The following is a 26,776-nucleotide window of genomic DNA, read 5'->3' as shown; positions in this document are numbered from 1 at the left end:
GTGCTCATCAGCAGTCTTGACCAACTTCTATCCCAAAATACTATTATAAATGAAGTTCTACCATTGAGAAAAAGAGGTGAGGTTCTTGATACCAAAGGTTATCTGGAAGGTAATATTTGTTTCTACACACAGTTCGTGCTAGTAAATGTCAGAGCTTTAGCAGATTTTGAAGCCCCACTATAGCATAGGACTTCCACCAGCAAATTGGTCAAATGCAGGAGATGAATGGCTCATCAGTAGAATATGTTAGCTCCTTCAGGATGTCCTCATGAACCAATGGAGGGAAGAATTTATGAACTCTATTCAGGGTTTCAGTGGTCCTGGCCTTCCAGGGTATCTAACAGAGCTTTGACAATGAGACTAATCTCTCTCTGGTTCTGCCCAAGGACAAGTATGTTGGGTACCTAAGCTACAAGCTGCCTACTTCACAAGATCTAGGAAAGCCAATACAGGTTAGATGAAGTGTGACTCTGATCGACCCATTGGACCCCATCCCCCAGACACAACTCCATGAGCTATCTGATCCAACTAGTCCCCAACCATTTACCAGATATTGACCCCACATTAATGCAACCTTAAGCAACTTCATAGACCTTATACTATTCCAGGGTGAGGCAGCCACTCCACTGATCCACAGACATGTGTGCTTCATTTTGGCTTAGTAGCTCAAAAGTTCCACTTGCTACAGGTTTGAATGGGATATTAAGAAACTTTAATCTCTGAACTTTGCTAGTGTCTTTCCTGTTCCTGGTGGTACATAAAATCCGTTGGTTAGGACTGCATGAGCTACATGTTCAACAGACATTTATTAAGCATCTTCTATCTATATGGTTGAATACAAAGATAACAATGAAACGGTTCCTGCCCTCAAAGAGCTTATATTATGCTATATTCTACATTACCTGATATTTCAAGCAAATGACCTTTAGCTCAGGTTAACACTTCTAGCCCTGCTGGCACACTGCCCTGTGACTGTCCTTGGAAACTCCCTTGCCCAGTACCAGCCTAGAGCTACCAAGCCTGTACCAAAACTTTATCAAAATAGTTTGCCTTCGGGAGTTTGACTTGCTTACACATTATGATTATGACAGCATCAAAGATTTTATCCCTTTTCCACCTTTTTCTGTATACTCTATGGAGCAAAGCTCAACCACACTGATTTACACCATCTGCAACAGGATTGTTGACAATAAAAATCTGTATTCAAGACTTAACACCTTAACATGGCATCCCATCATTGTGCTCTCTGATCATCAGAAACTGAAACCTCTCCAACTGGCTAAAAAACCTAAGCTAGTGATAAGTTGAGTAGACCCTGTTCTCTAGCTACTGCAGCTTTCAACTTGGTTTTGTCTTAGGCTGGTAGCACAGTGGAATAGTTGTAGAATATTACTCCTGAATGGAGTTCCTTCTTCCCTCTTCATTGTCCATCCTGGGACTTGGTAACCAGATTGTTTCAGCTAAGGATCAGGGAACATCTGTTGGCAAGTGGGTGGATGGACCTGGCTGCCTTGGTCTCCTTCTTTGTGTCTGTCACTACATGACCTTGGAATCTCTTTTTCTTGGAAATATTCTAGATCCATGATCTTCCTGCTCATGTCATTTGAAATTGCATAGTTTATCTCACCTTTTTGAACCATGCTTTCATTTTTATAAAATGGAACTCCTTGAGAGCAGGGATTTTTTTTTTTTTTGGTGGTGGTGGTGTGTGTTAGTTTGGTTAGTTTTTTGCTTTTCTTTGTATTTCCATTGCTTAGCACAGTGCCTGGCACAAAATAGGTTCTTAATAATCGAAGTACACCTCTCTAGATTGAACTAATCCTTTAACATGGGACTTTAGGCCATCAGTCTTTGAATGAGTAACCCTATAGATTTTTTAACACGTGTAATCAGTCAATCAACAAGTAATTACTAAGTACCTACTATAGTCAAGTACAAAGAATGAAACAATCCTTTCCTACAATGAGCTTACATTCTAATGGGGAAGACAGCAAGTACACATAAAAATAAACAAATGCAGCTTAAATAGAAAACAAAATACAAACATATATACATATATATACGATATATATAGATATATATATATTTGTGTGTGTGTGTGTGTGTGTGTGTGTGTATAAAGGTTGAATGTAGAGTAGTATGAGAGAGGACACTAGTTAGTTGCTGGGAGGAGTAAGAAAGGCTATATATAGAAGATGGTACCTGAACTACATCTTAAAGGTAAAAGAGGCACTCTGAGGTAGAAGGTAATGGTTGTTGTTTGTCTTTCATTCTTGAAAAGGACCTTGACATCAGGAAGGTGATGTCATGACTTGCAAGGGAATTGGATTTAAGTGAGAGAGATCTGTGCAAAGTCACCAGCTTCACTTTCTCCTCTGGAGTCATCTGGGCCCAGTGGCAAGATATGGATCCAGAGTACTGGAGATGCATGGGAAACATTGACTAAGCTAAGGTCTTTCTGGTGTCAGTTTGCCTGAGGCAACACCCACTTAGTGATTAAGGCTAGGTAAGAAACAAGGTAGAGAATGGCCTCTTTTACCTAGTCAAAAAAAAAAAATCAATCTGGGAGGGAAAGATCCTCAGGGTTTCTGACCAAAATTGAAACAGTTTGCTATTTACATTCATTCTGAGCCATCTGGGCTCAAACAATGACCTAGTGGAGCTTGGTCTGGGACCTATTTTTGGCCAGTCTGTGAGAGGGAGAGTGATTTGTGTTTAAGGCATTGTCCTTAAGAAATAAATAAATCCCAAGATATCATTTTGAGTTTTCAGCAATCAATATTTACATTCCTTTGGGCAGAGCCCCCACGGGTAAGGATATTATACCCTGTGTGAGTAGAGGAAGAAAGAGGGGAAGGGACAGGAGAGGGTTTCTGTAAAATTACAATGAAGAGTACAGTTTAGGTTCATTGATGAAATGAAACAAAGACACACTGACAGGTCATTAACAGTTAACAAAGAAAAGTTTATGTAGCTATAACTTAGAGGATCCACAAAGAGCAAGTAGCACTTAGCTCTGGTTGATTCAGTACTCTCTTGCCTCCTTATGGAAACAAGTCTAGTCAGTAGGGCAGGGTATGGTGACTCCTGTGCCTCCTCCAGGTCCCAGAGACAGTCTTGTTGCCTTCATGGGGAAAACCCACGTCGAAAGGAGAAATGGACTCTCATTTTAAGTCCTCTCCATTAAATCTTTATGGACTTCTATAGCTGAAATTGATTTCTTCCATCTCCCAAATACTTTGCCAATTATTGTCCACATAGTACAGGTTGAGTTTGTCCTTCATTCTAGAAGAGGACCATGACATCAAGATGATGACATGACTTGCAGTTGACTTTGATTTGAGTGAGAGAGGGCTGTGCAAGGTCACCAACCTCACTTTCTTCTCCTGAGCAACTAGATGGCATAGTGGATAGAGTGCTGGCAATGGATTCAGGAGGACCTGAGTTCAAATGTGGCCTCAGACACTTACTATATGCCGTCTCCAATTGTCCTGTTCTATATCTAGCCACTGGACCCAGATGGCTCTGGAATAGAAAGTGAGGCTGGTGACTTTGCACAGCACTTCCTCACTATAATCCAATTCATTTGCAAGTCATAATGTTATCTTCCTGATGTCATGCATGGTCCTCTTCAAGACAAACCAAGAAGGACAAACCACACGGTACAATTTACCAGTTAAATATGTGCTATCCTGTTACTTCATGTTATTAATCTAATAAACTTCTTGAGGTTAAGGGCCTTGGCTTCTCTGTTTCTTGTCTTCCTTTATAATGCCTACTGCTAAGTTCTGTAGGTGCTCAGTACATATTTGCTAATTAGTCAATAACTGACATGATGGTTCTCCAGGCTTGAGTTTCCTTCATTATTTTCCCTTCTCTGCTGCATCCTTCATACAGGAAATAAGGAAAGTTGCTTAGTTTGCACCTACTTTGAGCTTTAAAGTCAGGTAGCTCTTCCACCTCTTTTTTGTTTGTCTTTTAGATGTCCATGCAGTTATGAGACAACAAGCAAAGACATTTGTCAAATCCATGCCTCCTAGGAAGGAGAGTAACAGTTTTGCAGGAGGGCCTGTATTAATCAAGCCCTCCTACAAACAACCTTGTTCTTTCCGATGTGGGACCATACAAAGAGATCTTTAACTACATTTTTCCTTTTTTTTTTTTTGAGCCTAATTCTGCAGAGAAAAAGTATAAGCAGTAACTCCAAACCCTTCATTTCCTATAGCCTTTTTTCAGCACTTCTCTGAAGATCGGGACAGATGATCTCTAAGGTTCCTTCTAGTCCTAAAATTCTAGTATTCTTCTTGTTCTCCCTCCCACATAAATACTCCCACATAAATATCCCTCAACTATTGCCTTACCTATGTTTCTTTGCTTAGAGTTAGCAAGAGTGAGATAGGCATCTCTCTTCCATTACTTCAAATTCCTGTATTTTTTGGATTCTTTGTACTTCAAAATGAAGAAGTGGATTAACAAATATTGGTAAGTTACTGATTTCTCATCCTAATAAAGATAAGAAATCTAGGGTTTAAAGGAACATTAGCAACCACCCAATCGAACCTCGTTTTACAAATAAGGAAACTGAGGTCCAGAGAGGTGCAGTGACTTGATCAAGGTCAGACAGGTGACAGAGGCAACGTTTGGGCCCTCAGGTGTGCTGACTGTAGGAACAGTGCTCTTTCCACTGCATTATGCTGCTTCTTAACCTTTCAGAAGGCCCTAAACCTTGGCAGGACTGTGTGAAAAAAAAAAAAACACAACTGCCTCCTGAAGCTTTTCACAGGTCATTGGGAGGACAGGTTTATTGTCCCACAAAACCAGTTTGTAGGCCCCTTTGGACCATGGTCAAAAGAAATCAGAGGGAAGTAGGAGCAGGCCTTCAAAGGCAGAATAAAATAGAATAGGAAATTGAACAACTCAGTTCTTCTGGTGGTATTTGAAAACCTAGCCTCTGAATTATTGAAACCATTTAGCTCTCGATTTCCCTGTGAGACCTTTACCTTTGTATCTCTGCCCCTGGTTAGCTTTATGACACCAAGATAGACTAGACAGTCTTTTTCCTTACTCTTCATACCCTTTAGCATTGAAATGGCTGAATCATTGTTAATTTTTCTTTAACGAAAACTTTTTATTTTGTTGGTTTCAGTCACCGATTGACCTTTTTGTCACTTCCTTTTCCCCTTGTCTCTCTGTGCTTCGCTGGACATGGCCCATAGGGGAGTTCTCAGGTGTGTATCTCTCCTGTTCAGTGTCCTTGTTTATTTTGGGTTCCTTTTCCCTACTTGTTGAATTCAGATAGAATGATATGGTATACACATGTGATCCTCCCCTGCTGTCTCCAAGTTCCCATTGACTTTGGGGCCGTGGTCCCACCTCCTGGCTTTTTGCTCACCCTCCTATAGCTTAGTAAGCTTCCTTGGTTTGCTCTCCCAGTTCCATTGATGTTATTCCTTCAGTTTAACCAGATCTGCTGTGCTAATTATCCTTTTCCTATTAAGGTAGAAGTTCCCCATTTAGACAACTAATGTGTTGAGGTAATGGAATAATAGGATATGCCTTTCTTTAGGTGCATTAAACTTACCAAAAGATTTTTCAAAGATCACCTAATTTCCTGGATTCCTCTCTTAGCTTAGATTCAGCATTTCCCTCAGAACGCAAGCACCCTGTGATAAAAGCTGTCATGGGCCCAGCCTGTGGTATCCTGTGACATGTTTACTACCTGGACTTTGTTAGGAGGCCTTCTTCCCAAATAAAACAGAAGGTGCTCTAATTGTCTACTTTTGTTGCTGTAGTCCAGATCATTCTCTGCTTTGTTGGCAGGAAGATGCCATTGCCTTGCCTTCCTATAAACAAAATCCTGGGCTTCCAAACTCTGTAGCCAAAGAATACTAACAGCTAGCATGTACATCTCTCCCTGGTTCAGAATTGTTTCTCTGTCTGTCTAAAAATGGCGTAAGCAGCTCAGAAATTTTCATATACTGTAACCCACTAATTCCACTTCTAACTCTCCCTCCGACTTTTTTCCTGCTTCACATGTGACTGGTAGTTGTTGTTGTCGTGAAGAAGGGAACAAATCAATTGAATTCTTCCTAAATCTCAAAAATCAGCACCTCAACACATCAGGGCTGAGGCTCCAAAACCCCACCCCACCCCAGCCTGGTTTTCATCCTCTCCTTCCTGTCCCCTCCTCCGATTCTTTTCCAAAATGAAGTAACCCATGAGCACTGTGACTCACTGCTTGGTTTTCTATTTATGATGGATGTTTAATGGCTGCTTGTTTTTTCTTCCTTCCTTTCTTTCCCTTTCTTCCTCCCCGTTTCCCCAACTCCTTCCTATGGGATTGGGACGGCTCTCATAGTGCGGGATGATTTTTTTGGTAAGGCAAAGGCCATATTTAAGTGTATGTTTTTTCCAGTTTCTGGCTTTTCCTCTTCACCCAACATCTTGTCATGCTCCATGGGGTTTTGTGGTTTGGGTTTTGCATGGTAATGGTGTAGAAGTGGTGGTGGTGGGGGGGCCTTTGGGGAGATAGTCTGCAGCCTGGGCTCCACATCTTTGGTCTGGGGTTCTTTCCCCATGTGCGTGTCTCCTCTGCTGCTTGGAGTGCCCTGTTTTTCTCCTGCCAGACTTGTAGTGGGCACTTCAGAGGAGCCTCTTCTCCAGACTATCTCTCCCCTTTGCCTTATTTTCATAATGGCTGAGGCAGTCTCTGTAGGCTCCCCACCCTGACTCTCCTTCACATCTCCTGGGGACTCTGTACTCTACTGTCCTTTCATCTTTGCCTGAGGCTAGATGGGACAGGGCATTTCAAGTCTCTTGCTAAGAGGAGACCACCTCTGAAGACCTCTGTTCCTTCAACAACTCAGGAAAATGCCCTGTTCTTGTAAGCACTCTCTAAATCCTGTTGAATGCTGTGGCCCCAGACAGAGGCAATGCCATTACTTCCATGGCAGAGGAGGTCAGAATGGAGATACCAGGGACTCTCAAATACAAAGCATTACTTTTTTAATTCGTATTTTTTTCTTTTTTCTTTTTGAATGGGGTTGGAGAAGTGGGGGGAAGTGACTAGAAGGACTGAGGCTGAAACAAGGTGTTGTGTTTTTTTCCCCTATTTAGTCTGGATTTGGTTATTCCATTGTCCTTTCCTAGAGAATTGGTTTTAGTACATTTATTTTGTGCTGTTGTCAAATACCTCCAGGATTAGGAGCAGTCTTGTTTTAGTCTCTGATCCTAAAGAGCTCAAGAGTCTTTTATACCACCTGGTGGAGAAGATCACAAGCAGCCCCACCCCTAGTCCCCTCATTTTTCTGGGGACTGTGCAGAGGAAGAGATCTCTCCCTTCTCCCTTCCTGCCATCTACTTTTATTAGACTATCTTAAAGGCTGTGGTCCCTGCACTGTTGGAAGATTGTGTCTTCCCCTTCTCCTTTTGTCTGGGGGTGAACACACACTCTACAGTGTCAAAGCAGTCTGTTGAAATTCAGTGGCACTTTTTCTTAATTTTTTCCCACATAGCTTGGTCTGCTTCTAACCAGTCTGGAGAGCTGCATTTGCCATCCCGTGTCCATCCCATCTCCTGGGGAAGGGTTCTTTGTTAAGTGCTGTGTTGTCCTCTCTATCTTCTTGTCACCATAGCACCAACTTCCATTCTCTTGGGGAACTGGGGACTTTTAAATTGTGCTTGTTTATTAAAAATTTAAATTTTTAAAAAGCTCCTGTGAGGGATAATGCCTATGAAGCATGGGATTGGGGCAGAGGCATAGGTTTAAATTCAAGTTTGGTGCCTGATCCCATCCAATAGTCTGTGTTACAATATAAAATAATTTCTTTAAATCCAGACTGATGGATCCTACCCTGCTTTTGCTAGGATTCTATCTCCAGAGGAATTTTTCCCTACTTCCCAGTGCCCTTTGGCTTCCTCCCCTTCAGGGTCTCTTTCCTCAGTCCCCAGTATTTTATTTGGATTCTCTCAGTTCTCATTCCAAAAGTGTTGTCACATCCTTTGAAGTTGGAACCCCTTGTCAACAGTTTGAGCTATCTGATCAGAGGACCTGTGGAACAGCTAAAGCTGACGATGGCCAAGAGGGATTACTCATTCCTCAGGAGTTCTGTAGCCCTTAGCAGAGATTCAAACTATGAGTCCCTAGGAAAATCCCTGGAAGTGGCATCCAAAAAGCGGGTGGCTAGCTCTGCAGAGCCATGTGTCTGTTCCCTAAAGTAATGAACTGGGGGAGGCTTCAGAAGGACACCCAGGAGGAGGGAATCCTATTTTCTGTTTTGACTGAAGTTTGCTCTAAGTATCCTTCCTCACCAGTGGGTGATGACTTTGAATCTTTCCTCGAAGGACATTCTAAATACAGCCAAGGAGTGGCTGACCACTAGGAATGGGACTAACAAGTAAATACTCTTTTTCTGCTGAGATAGTCATGATTAGGCTTGATTGAAATTTCCTTACTTTTTGTTTCAGGAATGGGCAAAGAAGTGGGAAATCTATTGCTAGAGAACTCACAGCTCCTGGAGACCAAGTAAGAGACCAGTGCACCTTTTTAAATCTCACTGTGGTGTTCTAGACTGTTTCAGTAATTCTCTCACCAGGACCTTGGATCCCTGGTTTGAGGGATATCTTCCCAATCCTGTCCCATCTCACAAGCAGCAGCCAGCTGCCAACACCTGGGAATGGTTGAGAGTATTAATTAATGTATTAATGTAATTAATGTGTTCTGTTCCTAGCTAGATAGTTGCCCATTTTAAACTTTGAGACTCAACCAACCTTCCAGATCCCTACGGCTCCTGGATTCACTAATGTTCCTTGTTGTTTTTGTTTAAGAAGGAACTTAGATATAAGCTTCATAAGTTGTTTCTTTAGTTTGGCCACTGACTGTAACTCATATTCTTGATGTCTGAGGCTGCTGAGGTACTTAGCTGCAAAACTGATTGGCCTCTCTTTGAAGCTTTTTATGTACTCTAGAAGTAATCGCACATAATTTTCTTATATTGTTGCTTTTTTAAAGAAATGCTTTGAATGTGGTGAAGAATGATCTGATTGCCAAGGTGGACCAGTTGTCTGGGGAACAGGAGGTGCTAAAGGGAGAATTGGAAGCCACAAAGCAGGCCAAAGCCAAAATGGAGACCAGAGTCAAGGAGCTGGAAGAGGAGCTCAAACGGTGAGGGAGGCAATGTTACCAAGATACAGGAAGTCCCAGCTGGACTGGAAATCAGATGATCCTCTTTAGTTTGAAGAGAAAATGAATACTTGCCACTTGGTCTTCCTTTCTCTCAGCTTCACAGGGCCTTTTACTGCTCTCATTCTTCCTCATACCGAAAGTCCTTACTGTTTCATTGTCCCCTCTTAAGCAGCATTGAACCCAGTGCTGAACATGCAGCAGGTGCTCAGTGAGTTCTTGTTGTTGACTTGGACAGTCTTCTTTCATGCCTCCTCCAGTATACCTTAGTATCTCTTAATTTCATCATGTGAAAGTAAGACCCTTCCAACTTTTATTTTATTTCCTCAGATAATGAGTTAGTTACCTCTGCTACTACTCTTGTATTTCCTCATAAACTTCCTTGTAACTTGTATTCATTCATCTACATTCTGCTGAGATCACTTTTCGTCAAGTCTAAGGAAAGGCCTACATTCCTAAAGCTGAATCCCACCTGGAGACATTGGCATGGGTTGAGTCAGAGCTTGCTGAAGCGTTCTCTTTCTAGGCTCGTGATTCCTAGCTCCTGGGTGTTTTTTTCTTTTTTAAAATATAAATAAATATAGATATATAAATAAACCTATTTTTCAGTTCTTCTCTGTGCTCCCCTTTTTTAGTTAAGAGAGGATAAAAAGGGATCCCAGGAACACACTATGGCCTTGAACTGCTACGCCTTCTTCTCTCTGCTAGGATTTAAGAACCCCACGTGGCATTTTGGGGGATGTGCTAGGTCTTGGTTGTGACGCGCTCCCATGCGTTTCCACAGAAGCGGCATCTCTTTGTGCCTCTCTTTTCTAAATTGAGTTCCATTCTCTTTCACTTCCCTGAACATTTCCCATGGAAGACCTTATACAATGAATGGTGAGAAATGGGACCAAATGTATTTCATGGATCCCCTTTCTCTGCCAGACCTTCAAAGTCAGTGTTCCAAACTTCTCTCCCACCTACGTTTGACTTCTTCTCCCTGTAGAGTGAAGTCTGAGGCCATCACTGCACGACGTGAACCCAAAGAAGAGGTGGAGGATGTAAGCAGCTATCTCTGTACAGAATTGGTATATTTCATTATTAAAATGCCTGGGAATGGGTGGTAATGGGCATGTTTGTTTTCTCCATACATTCATCTTTCCATTAGTTCCCTCCCATCTCCTCACCTGCTTCCTCTTGTAATGTCTGCATCAACCCTTCAGTCTATAGTGTCTCCTGCCAAATGCTGCAGCGACTTTCTGACGAGAGCCAAAACTTAGTTTTTGGTTATATCTCAAAATATTTTTTTCCTGCCCTGCAACAGCTAGGCAAATTCAAGGAACTATGGCTTTCCCCATTTAGCTGCTGTGCCAAATGGTATTCAGACTGACAGGTGTTATAGTTTTCAATGTAATTTTATATAGCACTATTAAGTAAGCAAGAATGTTGATGTGGACACACTTTTAGTAACTTCACAGGCTTTGGACCTAATTATGTGAGGGCCCTTTACCCAGTAGTGTGTTTGCTGAAATTCCAGCAATGTTCTCCTCCTCTACCCTAGAAGCGCCATGTTTCTTTCATTCCTAGCGAAGGAATTTGTTCTTGATATTAGAGCAACTTTATTTCACTAGGTCTTGAGGTCTTCATTTTCTGACAATCAAGCAGATGTATCAGTAGATGGTTTAGGCTTTAAGAGCTATGCCCTAAAAAGCAGTAGCCTCATTTTAGCCTCATTAATTGACCTCACCAGAGACCTTCCCTTCTACAAAGTGAAAATGGTAAACTGGCTAAAATAGTAACCATCTAGAACAAAGCTCGGAGGTAAGTACAGCCTAGATGGACTTAGGGATAGGAAGAGGGACTAGCCTCTCTTCTTGTTACCTGCATCACTTATTTTTGCCACAGTCTAATAGTTAAAAATGAGGGTGGGAGATTGAGGTTCACTAAAGCTCATTCCAATTTGGACAATTTTTTTTTTTTTTTGGATTAAGGGGAATCTTATTGGCCTAGGAATTTGGGGGCTTTATTGATCTTCATGTGTGCTTCATTTTCCTTTCCTAATTCTGTGAAAAGATGTATATGAGAAGGAACAATCCTGGTTACATATTGGGTAAAGGTTTCCTCCCAGAGAAATCAAACCAGTAGTTGTAACTCCTCTAGTTGCAGCAGTCGTCCTAGGTAGACGGAGGCATTTTAGGTCCCCTTCACTCATTTGGCAGCACAGTTACTGAAGAAACTCTATGCAGCAACAAAATAAAATATTGTTGAGTGCCAGCATACCCCTTGTGCAGTGGGAAGCATGGCTAGGATCCCCGCTGGGTCTGTTGCCTATCTATTTCCTTCCTCACCAGTCCCTTAGAATTTTAGAAGCCTGGGTTATATTGCAAGATATATAGTCCCATTCTGCCTTGATCTTATCTGGATCCTGCATGAACCCCTCTTTAGACCTTATGTGAACCCCACAGGACCTAAATATAACTTTCCCTAAAATGCCTTCTTATTTTCTAATCCCTGTTTAGCTACTGATTTCTTGCTTGGAACTTTTTGGACCCAATGTGAGGCAGTGGTTTGGAGGAAAAGATACCCATTTTGTCGTAGAATTTAAATTGGAAGAGCCCTCGAAGGCCATCTAGTCTGACTCATAATTGAATATTTCCAATGGTATCTCCGATAAGTAGTCATCATCTAACCTCTGTTCAAAGACTACATTTGTCTCCCTCTGCCACTTCCCAAGGGGAAGGTCCAGAATTTGATAATGAAAAGATAAACTTGGCTCTTGGAATTCCTATAGCCTAGTGTCAGAATTCCTATCCCTTTGCATTTCCAGGTACTCTCATTTTTAATTCCCTCCTCCCTCCCATGAATTGCACTTGCTGAAGATCCATGGGAGATCTGCATTGGGTCCAAGCTATTCCCTGACAATCTAACTCCTTGCCCTCTGCACCATGGTTAACAGTAGAGTGGCTCGAGTAGCTTTAGAGCTAACAAAGGGATAGCACAAATCAGGAAGAAACTAACAATGTGTTTATAAACTCCTACTTATTTCTGTACTAACTTCAACCCCTTCACTCTCTCATTGGCTGAACAGCAGTGCTCCTCCCCTCTGCAGGACAACATTCCCATTGCCCAGCGTCGCCGTTTCACCCGTGTAGAGATGGCCCGTGTCCTTATGGAACGTAACCAGTATAAGGAGAGGCTGATGGAGCTCCAGGAAGCTGTGAGGTGGACAGAGATGATCAGGTAACACTAATGAACCTGACAGAGTGCTAAGAGTAGGATGTGCTATCCAGAAATGCACAAAAACTATTGGATCTCCATCTATCCTTCTGTAGCTCCCCATATTCCTCCCTCCTTCCCATCCATGTTTCTTTGTTCAGTTTTATCTTAAGGTACCTATAATTATGGATCTTGAGTAGTCCGAGTTGGTTTATTATCTTCATATCATATGGATTCTTCAGCACTGGGAAGAGAGAGATTGCATCATGTTTTATTACTACTGTCACTTAATATCTAGTGAAATGCTTTGGCCTCAGGAAGCCCTTACTAATTAGTAAGAGAATTGGATCATAAAGTAAACTTGATTCTTGCCTTCTGTCTTTCCTCCCCTTGCATCCTGTAGTTGAAGATAAATTAAACTGATTGGGAACCTAGAAAGATTTTGAATGTGTCTTGGTGCTGTACCTAGGGCCAATGGAAATTGACTTCTGTGTCTTTATTTCTCTCTTAATTTTGAGCTTGGACTGGATCTGAATGAGGAATCTTCCTTAGCTTTAGTCCTCCAGAAAAAGGGGAAGTTCCTTTCCTTGAGACTGGTTGATCCATAAGCTCTAATGTGCTAACACAAGACCTTTAATGTAGTTTCCTTACTTGGCTCAAGGGCTAAATCACTGTAGCAGTAGACAAAAGAAGTAAAACACTGACTGAGTCAGTGCTTGTCCCAGAGGCAGTTTAGGGAAGGCGTTATCTTTGCATGAAATAAATTTAGTGTCAAGACCTCATTTACACAGGCAGAGGAAGATCCCAGATCTCACCTGGAAACCAGGTGGAATTTTTCCCTTATGAGTGAATTTGCTTCTCAGCAGCTTCATCGCAATTATTTCCTTCTAGACAACTAAGGAAAAAGGGTTCCCAGAAAAAAAGGTACATTCCCAGAGTCCTTTCTTACGTGGCTTCTCTCTCTCTTTTAAAAAAATTTTTAAATTTGTATTTTCTGTTCCAAAATCTCTCCTTCCCTCCACCCCCTCCTTCAGCCATTGAGAAGGCAAGAAATAACAATACCCATAATATAAATGAAATCATACAAAACATATTTCCACATTAGCCATAATGTGGGAAAAAGAAAAAAGTGCTTCAGTCTGCACTCAGAGTCTATCAGTTCTCTCTCTAGTTGTTGTTACTGGTGGCATTCAGTCATTTCAGTATTGTCCAATTCTCCATGATCCCATTGGGGATTTTCTTGGCAAAGATATGGAGGTATTTGCCATTTCCTTCTCCAGCTCATTTTACAGATGAGAAGACTGAGGAAGTCAAGGTTATGTCGCTTACCCAGGGTCACATAGCTAGTAAGCATCTGAGGCCAGATTTGAACTGAGGAAGATGACACTCTATCCACTGTGCCACCTGGCTATTGTCCTCTGTCTCTAGAGGTGGATAGTATTTTTCATCATGGTCCCTTTGGTGTTGTGGATAATTGTATTGATCAAAGTAGCTAAGTCTTTCATGTTTGATTATTGGACAGTATTACTGTTACTGTGTACGGTCTTCTCATCACTTTGCTCCCTTTGCTTTGCATCAGTTCCTATAAATCTTCCTGGGGTTCTCTTCGATGCTAAGAATGTTGAGCATTGATGTCCCACTTATTTGACTACTGCTCCGCAGAGCTGCCTCAGCAAGAGCAGTGCGAGTAATGAGAAGAACACTAGTCTGAAGTCAGGAAACCTGAGATGTGGTCTTTGATCTGCTGTCATCAATCAATAAACACTCATGCCTTAACGATTACTTAGTTTCCTGTAGCTGCTCTGACTTTTCCAAAGTTTTCTTTTCAATGCCTAGAGCCATTGTGCCATTGATTGGAAAGCAGCCTGCCTCACAGTCCACAGAAGCTCTTCTGTCTGCACTGCCTTTTTCCTAGGAGCCAGCGGGGGTAGAAAATAAAGGGTAAAGGAATAGCTGCTATGCTCCAGAAGTTTGTAGTCTTCCCTGAAGTCTACTTATGCCTCATCTTGCATTGACTTTTTTGTAGCCAAAGGTGAAGCTAATAGAAAGAGTAGAATTATCTTCTTTTAGTTTTGGTGAGTGCCCAAGGTGACTGGTTCTCTGGCTTCTCTCTACAGGGCATCCCGGGAACACCCATCTGTCCAGGAGAAGAAGAAATCAACCATCTGGCAATTGTGAGTCCTTGGGGCACAAAGCAGGGCAGTGTAAATGGAATGAGTCTTCATGGCAGTCAGGAAAGCCAGGTTCTAATCCTGCATTACCACTTTGGGCAAGTTGCTTCCCTTCACCAGACTTTAGTTTTATTTGTAAAAGGGGGTTCACCTTTTAAGGTTCTTCTGGCTCTGAAATTCTGTGACTATGGAAAAAGGGCTACAGAATGGGGAATAGGTAATCTGATGGATTCTGATACTAACATTTTCCTCCATGCCTGTCTTACTTGCCCCATATATCTGTTTATAGCTTCAGCCGCCTCTTCAGCTCTTCCTCCAGCCCACCTCCTGCAAAGAGGTCCTATCCATCAGTAAACATCCACTACAAGTCACCTACCACAGCTGGATTCAGCCAGCGCCGCAGCCATACCATGTGCCAGATCTCAGCTGGCAGCCGCACCTTGGAATTTTTCCCTGATGAGTGAGTTTATTTCTTGACAACTTCACCTCCAATATTCTGTTTTAGACAGTTAAGAAAAGAGGCAGGAGTGTTCCCATAGCCCTTTCTTTCTCTGATGCCAAGAATGTTGAGCATTGATGTCTTAATTATTTGTCTACCTCTTTATGGAGCTGCCTAGGAACACTAACCTGAAGTCTGGAGACCTGAGTTCTAGTCTTGGATATGCTAACAATGGACCAGTCAGCATTAAGTACCTACTGTATGCCAGGCACTGTTAGGAGCCAAGAAATACAAAGACAGAAGTGAATTAGTCCCTGCCCTTGGGGAAGACAAGTACATATATGAGTATTTATAAAGTCTCTACAAAAGTACAAGGTAATTGAGTAAGAGAAGTTGTTAGCAGCTAAAGCAGAACAGATTTATTGTTTTATTGATTGTCTAGACTTAAGAAAGTGATGGAGAAAATGTTAATAATGCAGATTATGCTGAAAAGTATATTAAGCATACATTTTCCTCCTAGAGAGCCAGTTGTTAAACATTTACCACCACACCCTCACATAGGGCCCAACCCTTAGGAGGTACCGTTTCAAATTTAGTAATCTTAACAACTGAGTGAAATACAGGGTGAGCTATCGAAGGTTAGGATTCTATGGTACTCTTTCATTCATTTATTCATTTTCTTTGACAAGCATGTAAGTACCTACCTTGTGGCTTGAATGACCTTTTATATGTTGCATAGAGCCAGGCATCAGAAGGCTGTTAGAAAGCAGAGCGCTTGAATCTCAGTATTTGATTAGAAGCCAGTTCCCCGTTCTGGGCTGTTGGATTTTGTCCACGACTGAATTTCGGGACAAGGTTTCAAACCCATATTTGACATGAAGCTTCTGCAAACTCTTACCTCAGTAAACCTCATAGTCCATCCTCCCCCTTTCAGAAGAGTGAGCCCTTTCAATTTATTCTTCCAGAGCAGTAGTGAGGGTTTTTAGGCCAGACCTTTATACAAGACTGTGCCATGTTTAGGACCAAAGCATCAAGCTTCTCCTATTCTCCACCCTCAGATTACTCCCAATTCAGTAATCTGAGTATTTTGTTTCCACTCTGGTTACTGGTATCTAACCAATTCATCCCTTTCCTTCAGACCTACTTCTCAACCCTTTGCCTGCATTTCTAACTATAGATTGAGAAGTACAACTGTCACTTCTCTTCTCAGTGACTGCACATCTTCAGCCCGGAGGGAACAGAAGCGTGAACAGTATCGCCAAGTTCGAGAACATGTACGCAATGATGATGGGCGGCTGCAGGCCTGTGGCTGGAGCCTTCCTGCCAAGTATAAGCAGGTAATCCTGCTTACCCCTCTTCACACATTTCACGTACCTTTGCACAAATACCAGACTATATTCACCACGGAGAATGACACCTACCTAGCCACAACCCTCTCTAGAAACCAGCAACCCTGGCTTAGGAGAGAGAATGTCAGGGGCAGAGCTCTCTTCAGGTCCGCAGATACTTCCTTATTTGGCTGGCTTTAGCCTGAAATATACAAAAGAAGCCTGAATTGACCCTGGCCTCTGTCCTGATCTGGATGCTCAGCACTCCTTCCTCCCTTTCTTTCCACTGTTTAGACCTTCAGCCCTGTGTAACTCCCATTTCCTATCATCTCTTGGAATGTGATCATTTCACCCTACACCTTCTCTTGGATGGTCATGATAATGATAGTTTGTATTTACTTTACAGTTAGATTATCCTAAATGCTTACATCAGCTTAGAGTCTGAGGCTCCCAGGAAATAGATAAAGCTAGAGAGAAGGGAGTTGCCTGGGGCTGAAAATCAAAAAAGTAGAGGGAATACAAAGTGGAAGAGAACAATGAAGGGGAACCAATGGGGAAGCTCCCTCAGCAGGCCTGTTGACCATGTCCATTTGTGTCTGCTCCCAAATTGAGTCGCTTTCACCTTCTCAGTTGCTTGGATATTTTTGAACATCTTAGAGAAAAAGAACAGCTACATTGTCCTAAGACAATGTCCTAACTCAAAGTTAGGACTCAAAGTTTAGCCCAACCCCAGGGTAAAGGGATTCACACTTTCTTAATTCTCTCCGTCTTTTATTTTTTTTAACAGTTGAGTCCCAATGGAGGCCAAGAAGACACCAGAATGAAGAACGTTCCTGTGCCTGTGTACTGTCGCCCACTAGTAGAAAAAGACCCTACCATGAAAGTAAGTAGCCCAGTTCAACTTGGAACCACTTTTTCTCTTCCCTAAGGTCCTTAGCACCAAAATCAAATTAGCAAAATCTGACAGTTGGAAAGCATCAGTACTTCAGAGGCTATCTAGTCTACATTGGACCTGTACAAGAATCTGTTTTGCAACATACCTGAAAAATAGTCATCTAGCCTTTGCTTAAAGACTTTCTATAATAAGGAATACACTGTCTTCTTAAAAGGTAGTGCATTTCCTGGCTAGATAGCTCTGTGAGGAAGTCCAGCCTTCTTCCAGCTTTAATTTTCTTCTCTTTGGTCCTAGCTGTGCACTCTGGGGTCTAGTAGAATAAGTTTAACTCTCCTTCAGTATTAAAGCTTATCAAATACTTGATAATAAGTTATTATTTTGAACCCTGATTCTTCTCTACACAATTAACATCCCTAAATTGTTCTACCAGTCATCATAACAGGATATGATCATGAACGCATTTGCCATTCAGAGTGCCCCTCTCTGGATGTTCCCCAGCTTATCATTCCTGAAATGTGGCAGACCCTGCCTCCTCATCTTGTACTCATGAGAGGGTGCCTTTTGGAAGATGATGTTTCTCCCTATTAAATTTCATTGTAATAGATTAGTCCTAGCATTATAACCTATTTAGATCTTTGGGGATCCTTACCCTTTCACCCAAAGTATAAGTTCTCCTTCCCAGTGCTATGTTATCTGCAAATTTGATGAGAATCCCACCTGTGCCTCTGGCCATGTCATAGATACAATCATTAAATGTCACAGGACCAGATACAGAAACCTGGTAGCCCACTAGTTATCAAATCAGCTCTAAATTCACCTGAGACTATTCCAGCCAGCCCACAGCTCCATATATTCCAGAGAAGTGGCATGAGATACTTTGACAAATGCTTTGTACAAATCAAAATAAACAATACAGATAGTACCCTCAGTCACCAGTCATCTTCAGCCATTCACTGGATCTTTGACTACACAAATGTGGGTGCTCTATCTATTGATGCCAGCCTCAGTCTCTTGGCTCCCTTTTGGTCTTTGTGACTCTTCTCCACAGTCCCTTTAAATTTCTTCACGATTGGTCCACCCAGTGTGCCTGAGAACTTCCCTGTAGGGCTCTTCCACTATGTAGATACCTGCCATGGCAGTAGGTGGACCTTGAAGTGTCAGGATTGGGCTGCTTACTCTTCTAGTCACATATCTCTTTGATATCTTATCAACTCTGCTTCTTGGGCATAAATTTTCAAATTATTTACTTACTAATTTTTGTATTTTTTGTTTTCAACATTTACTTTCATAAGATCTTTGAGTTCCAAGTTTTCCCTCCTCCCTCCCTTCTCCCCTCTCCAACATTGCATGCAATCTGAAAAAGGCTACACATGCTTGGGTCCAATTCTTTGTTAGCAGTGTGTGCTACTTACTCACACTGTGCACCTTTCCATTGCCCTGTGGGTAACCTACAGCTTTATTATTCAGATATTCCTAGACTTAATGCAGTAAGCAGATTACCATTCAAAAACAGGAGCATTTCAGTTACTTCTCCATTTATAAGGATTCCCTTTTACATTTGGATTCTGCACTGGACATCCTCCTTGGCAGTAACGAATACCGTCAGGAAATGTTTTCTGTTTTATGCTTTGCCACACCTTATCATTAGATCATCAAAGAAAATTATCTCAGTTGTGACATCTTTAAAGGAATTATTTTGTACTTTGTTGAAGGAGAGCCTTTAATGTGATATTTTGCCCTACCAAATTAAGTGCTCTTTTATAATCAAACAATGAACACAATGGAATATTGCATCATCACACCTTTTGGTCAACTAGGTGATTGTAAGTATGTGGTCTTCTGTGGAATATCATTTGCAAAAATCTACTTGTTCCCTTCTTATACCTTTATGAAGTATGCCCTCAATGCATGTGTAGATTATTCTCACTATTTAGTGTTTACTAAATTTAGTAAACACTAAATACTAACTGTTTCTCTTTTACTCTCTTTGAGGGTCTTCCCCTCCTAGCTTGATATTTTTTTTTTTTATTAAAAGGGCCATCCCATGAGTAACTTAAAGAAACCTATTCATTGAATGGCTGTATCTCACTCAAAGTGAGAATGTGATGAGACCTTAGCCTAAAAGGGCAAGGGTCTCCCATTGCATCCTGGGCCATCTCCAGTCATCCTAATGAGTATCTGGTCACTGGACCCAGGTGGCTCAGGAGAAGAGAGTGAGGTTGGAGATCTTGCACAGCCCTCCCTCACTCTGATCAAAGTCAACTGCAAGTCATGTCTTCATCTTGATGCCATGGTCCTCATCAAGAACAAAGCACAAACACAGATTTTTCCTCACTAAAATTTTGTAGAGATAAGAAAATAGGCAAAGACTGACATTTCTTCTGAGGTGTTGACAGGCATCCTTCCTTGAGAATTAATTGCTCAGCATCCCCCAAATTTTTTAACCTCTGTCCTAGATCACGTCTTTAGTCTAGTCTAGCTGCTCTTTTCCCATCCTGGTTTTCTTTGGTGCCATTTTTGCTTCTCCACGAAGAGTCATTAATGGAAAGAAAATTGCCATTAAATCCTTTACAGATCTTTTTCATTTTCCAGTGTGTTTTTGTCCACCCATTTTCATCCTTACATGGTTTTGGAATGATTTTGTTTAGATGAGTCTCTTATCATGTTTTTTGTAATCCTGTTTTCCCCCCTACTGGTTGTTAGGGTTCTTTTTGACAGTTTTGGACAACCTTCCACCATTCTCTTCTGGAAGATTTTATGAATGAATTTATGTTTTAAACCAGTATTGCCCCTGGCGAAGCTTTCCACTTGGCAAGTAGGTCAGGATTCATTGGCTGAGGCAGTTTTTAGGTTCTTTTAATCTTCTAACAGTTGATACACATTCATTAATTAGAAAATGTCAGTAATCTGTTTCCATAGCTGCCTTTTTCTCATTCCCCTTTTTGTCATTGTATCTTTAACTTGGTTGTATAGCCAGTCATCTCCTCAGATGTATTTCTCTTTTCCTCCTTATTGTAATTTTTTTCTCTTTGTGTATTCAGAACTTCATCAGAGCTTCCTGTCACTCTTCAGATGACTTGCTGTAGCATTTTAGTCCTTGGGATCCTGCCATCCTTTCTCTGAATCCTCTAATATCTCCTTTATTTCATTTTTTTAATTCTGAAGGTAAACATATACCACCAATCTGGAGGTACAAAGTCTTTCTATAGCTGGCCATTTTGGACTTTATTGGCATATTACTTTGGAATTGAGAAGCCTTACGATCTGGATTTTTTTGCTTTTTCATTCATTCGTGTGTGTGTATACACACACATACATATATATGTACATCGTACATACATAACATACACAAAAGAACACAAAATTACATATGAAAGTGTTAGTGGCCATTTCATGCCACTTGCTTTTTTAAAAAAATATAATAAATTCCAGCCATTACTTCCAAACTCCTGTTTGTGCTTCCTTCCTTTTCCACTATGCATTTTAAAAAATGTTTCAGTGGCCCTCTTTTTTGTTTGTTTGTTTTTGTCTCACTGTTACTTAATCTCTCCCTCTTGGTGCCCCCCCAATTAAAAACAGAGAAGGTAAAAAATCCTTGTAACAAATAAGCATACTTAACCAAAACAAAATCTCATATTGTCCATGTCCAGAAACTTTTATCTCTTTCTGCACCTTGAGTATGTCACCTATATGTCAGGCGACAGGTAACATGGAGACATGACTGGTCATTGCTTTGATCAGAGTTCTTAGTTTTTCAAAGTTGTTTTTCTTCATATTGTGGTTGTCCTTGTATAAATTGTTCTGGTCCTGCTTATTTGACTCTTCATTGGTTCCAATTTTTCAGGAGTTGTAAAAGCAAGCATCCTAGCACACCCAGGATGACTGCTAGCACTGGTTCTTTGATCAGTTTTTCTTAAAGGAAAGACAACTTTTAAAGGGGTCAAAAGTTCACCAGTTCAGGGGAAGGATCAGCACCCTGAACTTGAAGAAAGTACAAACAGAAAATTAGCATAAAGACCAAAGACAGGTCTCTGACTGCCTGACATTAAAGCAGTATTGCTGTACACTTTACATATGTCACTGGATCAAGAGAGCCTTTACATCTGAGCAGTCAGGGGGTCTGAACATATAGCTACTCAGAGTCTCCACCAGAGAATTACAAGGTCCTTCTCATGAGCAAGCCCCCAAAGCAAAATACCAACGCAGAGTATAGAAGGCATCACAAACCTCGTGACTCAGTGCCTAATCAACTTAGGACCAAAAGGTGTGCAAGCCTTCCTACAAGCAAACCTTCCCTAAGCAACCTTCCCTTAATGGGGTCCACATGAAGCCTATTACTGGGCAAGATCTTATATTCCATTAACATTATAGGAGTCTCTTAAATCATTCTTATAACAAAATAATCTATTAGATTTATGTGATACAATTTGTTCAGCCTGCCAATTGATGGGCACCCCCTTCTATTACATTTCTTTTCATTTTCTTTTAGTCCACACTTCATGATCAAGAAAATTTGTTTTGCTTACAATTATTCCTTCCTCAGTTATCAGATTTTACACAATCCTCACAACCATCCTGGAGGTAGATGCTGCTATTACCTGCATTTTACAGATGAGAAAACTGAGGCAGACTGAGGTTAAGTGACTTTCCTAGGGTCAAGGGTCTGAGGCCACAGTTGAACTTCCTGACTCCAGACTTGACATTGTCTCCACTACACCACTTAAGTAATAGAGACTAAATGCAGATACGTGACACAGTCTTTTAGGAATACTGTCAAGAAAGCTAGAGCTCAAGATGAACTGAGACTGGTGAGGAAAGCTAAGAACAGCTCAGAGGGTTTAGGGAGGTGGCAGATTGGCATGCTGAGGAAAAAGAGAGGATCAAAGGAGAGGGATAGGACCTGTGTTTGGGGAGATGTGGTATGATAAAGGATGACCGGTGCTCAGTTCTTATTTTGCTTGTATTTTCCTCTAAAAGAATGATCTTTATATTGAAAAGGGCAAAGAAAATGAGTAATAAGGAATTGATAATCCAAGATAAGTAGGGAGATAGTAAGAGCAGACCTAGCTACCTTGAGAATATTCAGGTCAAGGTCCAGAAGGGGAGAGTCTTCTGATGGGGAAGTCTTTCTTTCTTCACTTTTCCCTCTGGTTCTAATCAGTCTGAACAATTTGATTTATGACTCCTTGTAATTTAGTCATGATTTTCAGGGTTGATTCTTCAGTTGTTCATCCTTGCCCTATGTTTCAGCTTAATTGTTTTTGATAACATATCCTGTGGTTTCTTAGTGTTCTTATTTTGTTCTAATAGTTCTTGTCTTATTGAGATATTGATTTCTGTTAGGCCTTTTCTAATTTTCGAGGATTCCATTACTTTGACCAGGCTTACCAGCTTGTAATCTAAGCCGTTTATTCTCTTTCCAATTCTTTCCTCCAATGTTTCTATTTCATTTGTTATGTGTTGCTTCATTTCTTTTGAATATCCATGTAGTACTTGTGGAAAATCCATTTTTCCTATAAGTCTGTGTTTGCAGTTATTCTCTCCTAAGTTGGGTTTTGGGGGCATATTTGGGTTTACTAAAATTCTTTTATTGAGCTTTATTGGGTTTTTCCATCTTCTCCAGCTTTAATTCGTGAGTTGGGGTCTTTGTGCCAGAGCCATGCCTTATCTCCTGCTATATATTTAAGGTAATTCTTGCATGGTCAGATCTGAGTCAACCTGCATTGACCTATACCTACTGGGATTAGGCTGCCCTGAATCTTCAGAGTTCTCTCAAACATCCCAAAACCAAGTGCTTGTCATGAGATGTCATGGTTTGAGAGTTATCAAGCCTGCACTAGTCCTCACTCACTTCCTAGGTCCTTCCCATAGGATTCCATCAATCCTGGGGTTTTCTCATGAATCCCTCTGTTTTTGCTACTTCCATAAAGACTCCAGGTGTCCCTGATCATCTCTAGGTGTTCTGGGAGTCTGCTGGTCTGCTTTAATTGCCGCTGGCTTTGCTGGCAACCTTCTTTCTTATTGCCTATGGGCTTCAGGCTGACCTTGTGTGGAGTTCTCTGGTATGAGGAATCACTGTGGTTACTCATTGGATTTTTTTTTAATGATTTCTTGATCTTAATGGTGCAGATTTTTAGGCTTTTGCTAAAGAGGGGGCTGACCTGCCTTCTGTGTTCAGGTAGCCATCTTGTATGGAAGTCTCTAAAATCAATATTCTAGAAATTGAGTTAACCTCAGGGTGTTTCTGGATTTTCCTACCCTGGCACAAATTCTAGAATAGAATGGCCAGTTCTCTGTGAGTTTCTGATTCTTTTGGTTGGCCAGATATCTGGTCCAGAAAAGTAATTCCCCTTAATTAATTCCTTCATCTTTTGAACACTGTCAAAAATACATGCAAAAGGGGAAGTTAGGTAGTACCATGGATAGAGTACCAACCCTGCAGTTAGGAGGACCTGAGTTCATATCTGGCCTCAGATATTCACTAGCTGTGGGACCCCTGGGCAAGTCACTTAACCCCAATTGCCTCAAAAAAAAAAAAAAATACATGCAAAAAATGTATAGCATTACTCTCTGTATTAGTTAAAAGCTAAAAACAAAATACATGTTCAGTGATATGGAAATGAGTAGACAGATAGTGGTATATACAAAGAATAACAGTTATAAAAAATTGAGAGCTCCATGGAGGAGGTCTAAGTGCAGTAATGCTGAGTAAAGAAAATAGAACTAAAAGAACAATATACACAATGACTATAGTAAAAGGCAGTAAAATTCAGGTAAATAAAATGAATCATGGTTCCATTAAAGCATACATCCTTCCTGTTAACAAATAATAAGTGGCAGAACTGGAAAATGAAATATAACATCACTTGTACTCACCTGGCAGTTTTTTGTAATTTGAGGGAAAGAATATACTGTATTGTATGAAGTGTTATTTGGGGGATTTCTTTATTCAAACCAAAATGTGCCCATTCGAAGTACTCCACATATGTTATCACATTTGATCCTCACAACAACCCTTTAAGATAGATCTCTATTTTCTTTTTCCATTTTTTAAATTAAATTTTATTTTTAAAGATCAACCTTCTTTCCCTCTCACTTCTTTTCCCCCAGCCTCCACTGAGAAAATGTTAAAAACAAAATTCTTGTTACATGTGTGTATAGTAAAGTAAAACAAAATTTCTTCTTGGTCATGTCTTAAAAAAAATGTCCCAGTCCGCACTTTAAGACCATTCACCTCTCTGTCAGAAGATGGGCATCGTGTTTCATCATGAATCCTCAGGGATTGTGGTTGGCCATTGTGTTGATCATAGTTCCCAAGTGGTCTTTTTTAAGTATAAATATATAGATATTATTTATATGTGCATGTATGTATTTGTTTTAATCAGCCAAAATCTGCCTTCTCATCTTCTCACTAGAACTCCTTCTCGTTGAGAACGCAAAAAAACAAAAAGCCATGGCAAACGTATAATCATAACACATTCCCAATATTGGTTATTTCTTTAAAAATATTTGTCTCAGAAGGTGGGTGGTATGTTTCCTCATTAGTCCTCTGCAGTCGGTCATTATACTGATAAGAAGAGTTCAGCACGGTATTCCGTCGCATTCATATACAATAACTTGTTTATTCATGCCCCAGTTTATGGACATTCCCTCAGATTCCCATTCTTTGCCACTTCTAAAAGACCCGTAGATATCTTTGCACATCTGTAGAATTTGTTTTACTTATGAGTAATCCTTTCTTAATCTACCTGCTTTTTCTCCCATCTCCCCATCTTTTACCCTTTCCTTCCTGTTTCCTTGTGTAAAGTGTATTTCTGGACCCAACTAAGTGTTAGTCACTTCCTCCACCCTCTCTTTGTTTACATAGATGTCTACTTATGTGCCCTCATCATGGAAGATAATTTTCCTTAAGCTTTCTTTCCTTCCTACCCCTACCAGGGTATTCCTCTTCCCTGCCTTTCCATTCTTTGCTTGAGGCCATTGAGACGTAACAAAACCACTCCCAGGCTTTGTCTTCTTGGACTTTCTCAGTAGACTCTGATGATAAAGTTCAGAAGGAATCCATACCATCCCCCCATATTTGAATGGGGGGATGTTTAGTCCTTTGTCATTGCTCATTCATGTTTACCTAATTTTATGTTTCTCATCACTCTTGTGTTTGAACTTCTATGAACCACTAGTCTTTTCATCATAAATGCTTGGAAGTCCTCTATTTCCCTAAATGGCCGTTTTTTAAATCCTGTCATATTATGCTCAGTTTTTCTGGATAAGTTATTTTTGGCTGTAAGCCCATATCCTTTGCTTTCTGGAGTTGTATCCCAAGCCCTTGGTGCCTTCATAGTGGTAGCTGCTAAATCATCTGGGATCCTAACCATGACTCCTCAGTACTTTTCTTTCTCTCTGGCTGCTTGCAGAATTGTTTTCTTCCCTAGAACCTCTGAATTGTGGATGTAATGTTCCTGGGAATTTTCATTTGGGGATTTCTTTTAGGAGGTGATTTTCGTATTTCCACCTTGCCCTCTGCTTCTAAAAGATCCAGGCGGTTTTCTTTCAAGATTTTTTTGAATCAGCATGTCTGGGTTCTTTTTTTGGTCATGGTGTTCGTGAAGATTGTTCAATGATTCTTAAGTTTTTTCCTCTCTGTTCTGTTTTGTGGGTCAGTTGTCTTTGCTGTGAAATACCTTACCCCATTTTATTTTTCCAAGTCAGTTTCTGTGAATGGAAATCCATATTGGAATCTTTGGAGATCTGATTTTAGGTGAAAAATCTGATATTAATGGAACATTCAGAGGCGGAGGATGGGCCTAATTTAGTCTGGTGAAGTAGTCAAATACTGCTGCAAGAGAAGTTATGAGCTCTCTGCCACATCAGACTGTGATCCTAGTTAAGGAAACCTGGTTTTTGGAGTCAGTAAAACCTGAGATCACATCCTGCCTCATGCTCTTTAGAAGCTTTGGGAGTCTGGGCAAGCCACTTAATCCTTCTTCAGCCTCAGTTCCCTCATCTATAAAATGGGAATAATAATAACATTTAATTCTTATAGTAATTGTAAGAATCAAATTAGATAGTACACATGAAGCACTTTATACATCTTCAAGTATGACATATAGTTTAGCTGTCATCACTATTAACCCAAACATGTAGAGACTGGTCACTTCAGTTATTAAGTGCCTGCTATGTTACTATGCCATTTTGTAGATACTGGGGGTAAAAAAATAAAAAAATAAGAAAGTCACAAAACCTCCAAGGACCTCTTCAGATAGCCACACTTCCAATCCATTTGTATCCCAGCGTTTAGCAGAGTGCTTGACACATGCCTTTTCATTCATTTATTCATAATCACCACTTTTTACCTATTTTTTTTTACCTATCCTATTATTTTTTTTTTAATAAGACATACTCTTCCAGAACCATATTCTACTTACAGACCTATTCCACCAAGTCTTGGAGATCCATGTGGTATCAGATTTTGCCCCCTTACCTTAGACTCTCCAATTTACCCTGCTTGTTGCCTATACTTTATATAGTTGTGTATAGACAGCTGAGACCATGGGTATTACTGCA

General features: G+C 40.7%; 1 protein-coding gene across 22 annotated transcripts in view; it reads left to right on the top strand.

The window, feature by feature from the left end:
- MAPK8IP3 (mitogen-activated protein kinase 8 interacting protein 3) overlaps positions 1–26,776 on the top strand; it is an 83,611-nt gene that overhangs the window by 46,545 nt on the left and 10,290 nt on the right. For 9 of the 22 annotated variants that reach the window (XM_072599710.1, XM_072599646.1, XM_072599701.1 and 6 more), the window contains 9 exons: positions 5,217–5,228; positions 8,467–8,524; positions 9,011–9,163; positions 10,170–10,251; positions 12,252–12,403; positions 14,497–14,553; positions 14,840–15,010; positions 16,200–16,326; positions 17,105–17,200. In XM_072599710.1, the coding sequence (XP_072455811.1) occupies positions 5,217–5,228; positions 8,467–8,524; positions 9,011–9,163; positions 10,170–10,251; positions 12,252–12,403; positions 14,497–14,553; positions 14,840–15,010; positions 16,200–16,326; positions 17,105–17,200 (908 nt within the window). The remainder of the gene's footprint in view (positions 1–5,216; positions 5,229–8,466; positions 8,525–9,010; positions 9,164–10,169; positions 10,252–12,251; positions 12,404–14,496; positions 14,554–14,839; positions 15,011–16,199; positions 16,327–17,104; positions 17,201–26,776) is intronic. The other 13 variants (XM_072599766.1, XM_072599649.1, XM_072599777.1 and 10 more) reach the window with 6 other exon arrangements.

This window comes from Notamacropus eugenii, chromosome 1, assembly GCF_028372415.1.
Source record: "Notamacropus eugenii isolate mMacEug1 chromosome 1, mMacEug1.pri_v2, whole genome shotgun sequence".
Lineage (NCBI taxonomy): Eukaryota > Metazoa > Chordata > Mammalia > Diprotodontia > Macropodidae > Notamacropus > Notamacropus eugenii.
This window is presented reverse-complemented; position numbering and strand designations above follow the sequence as displayed.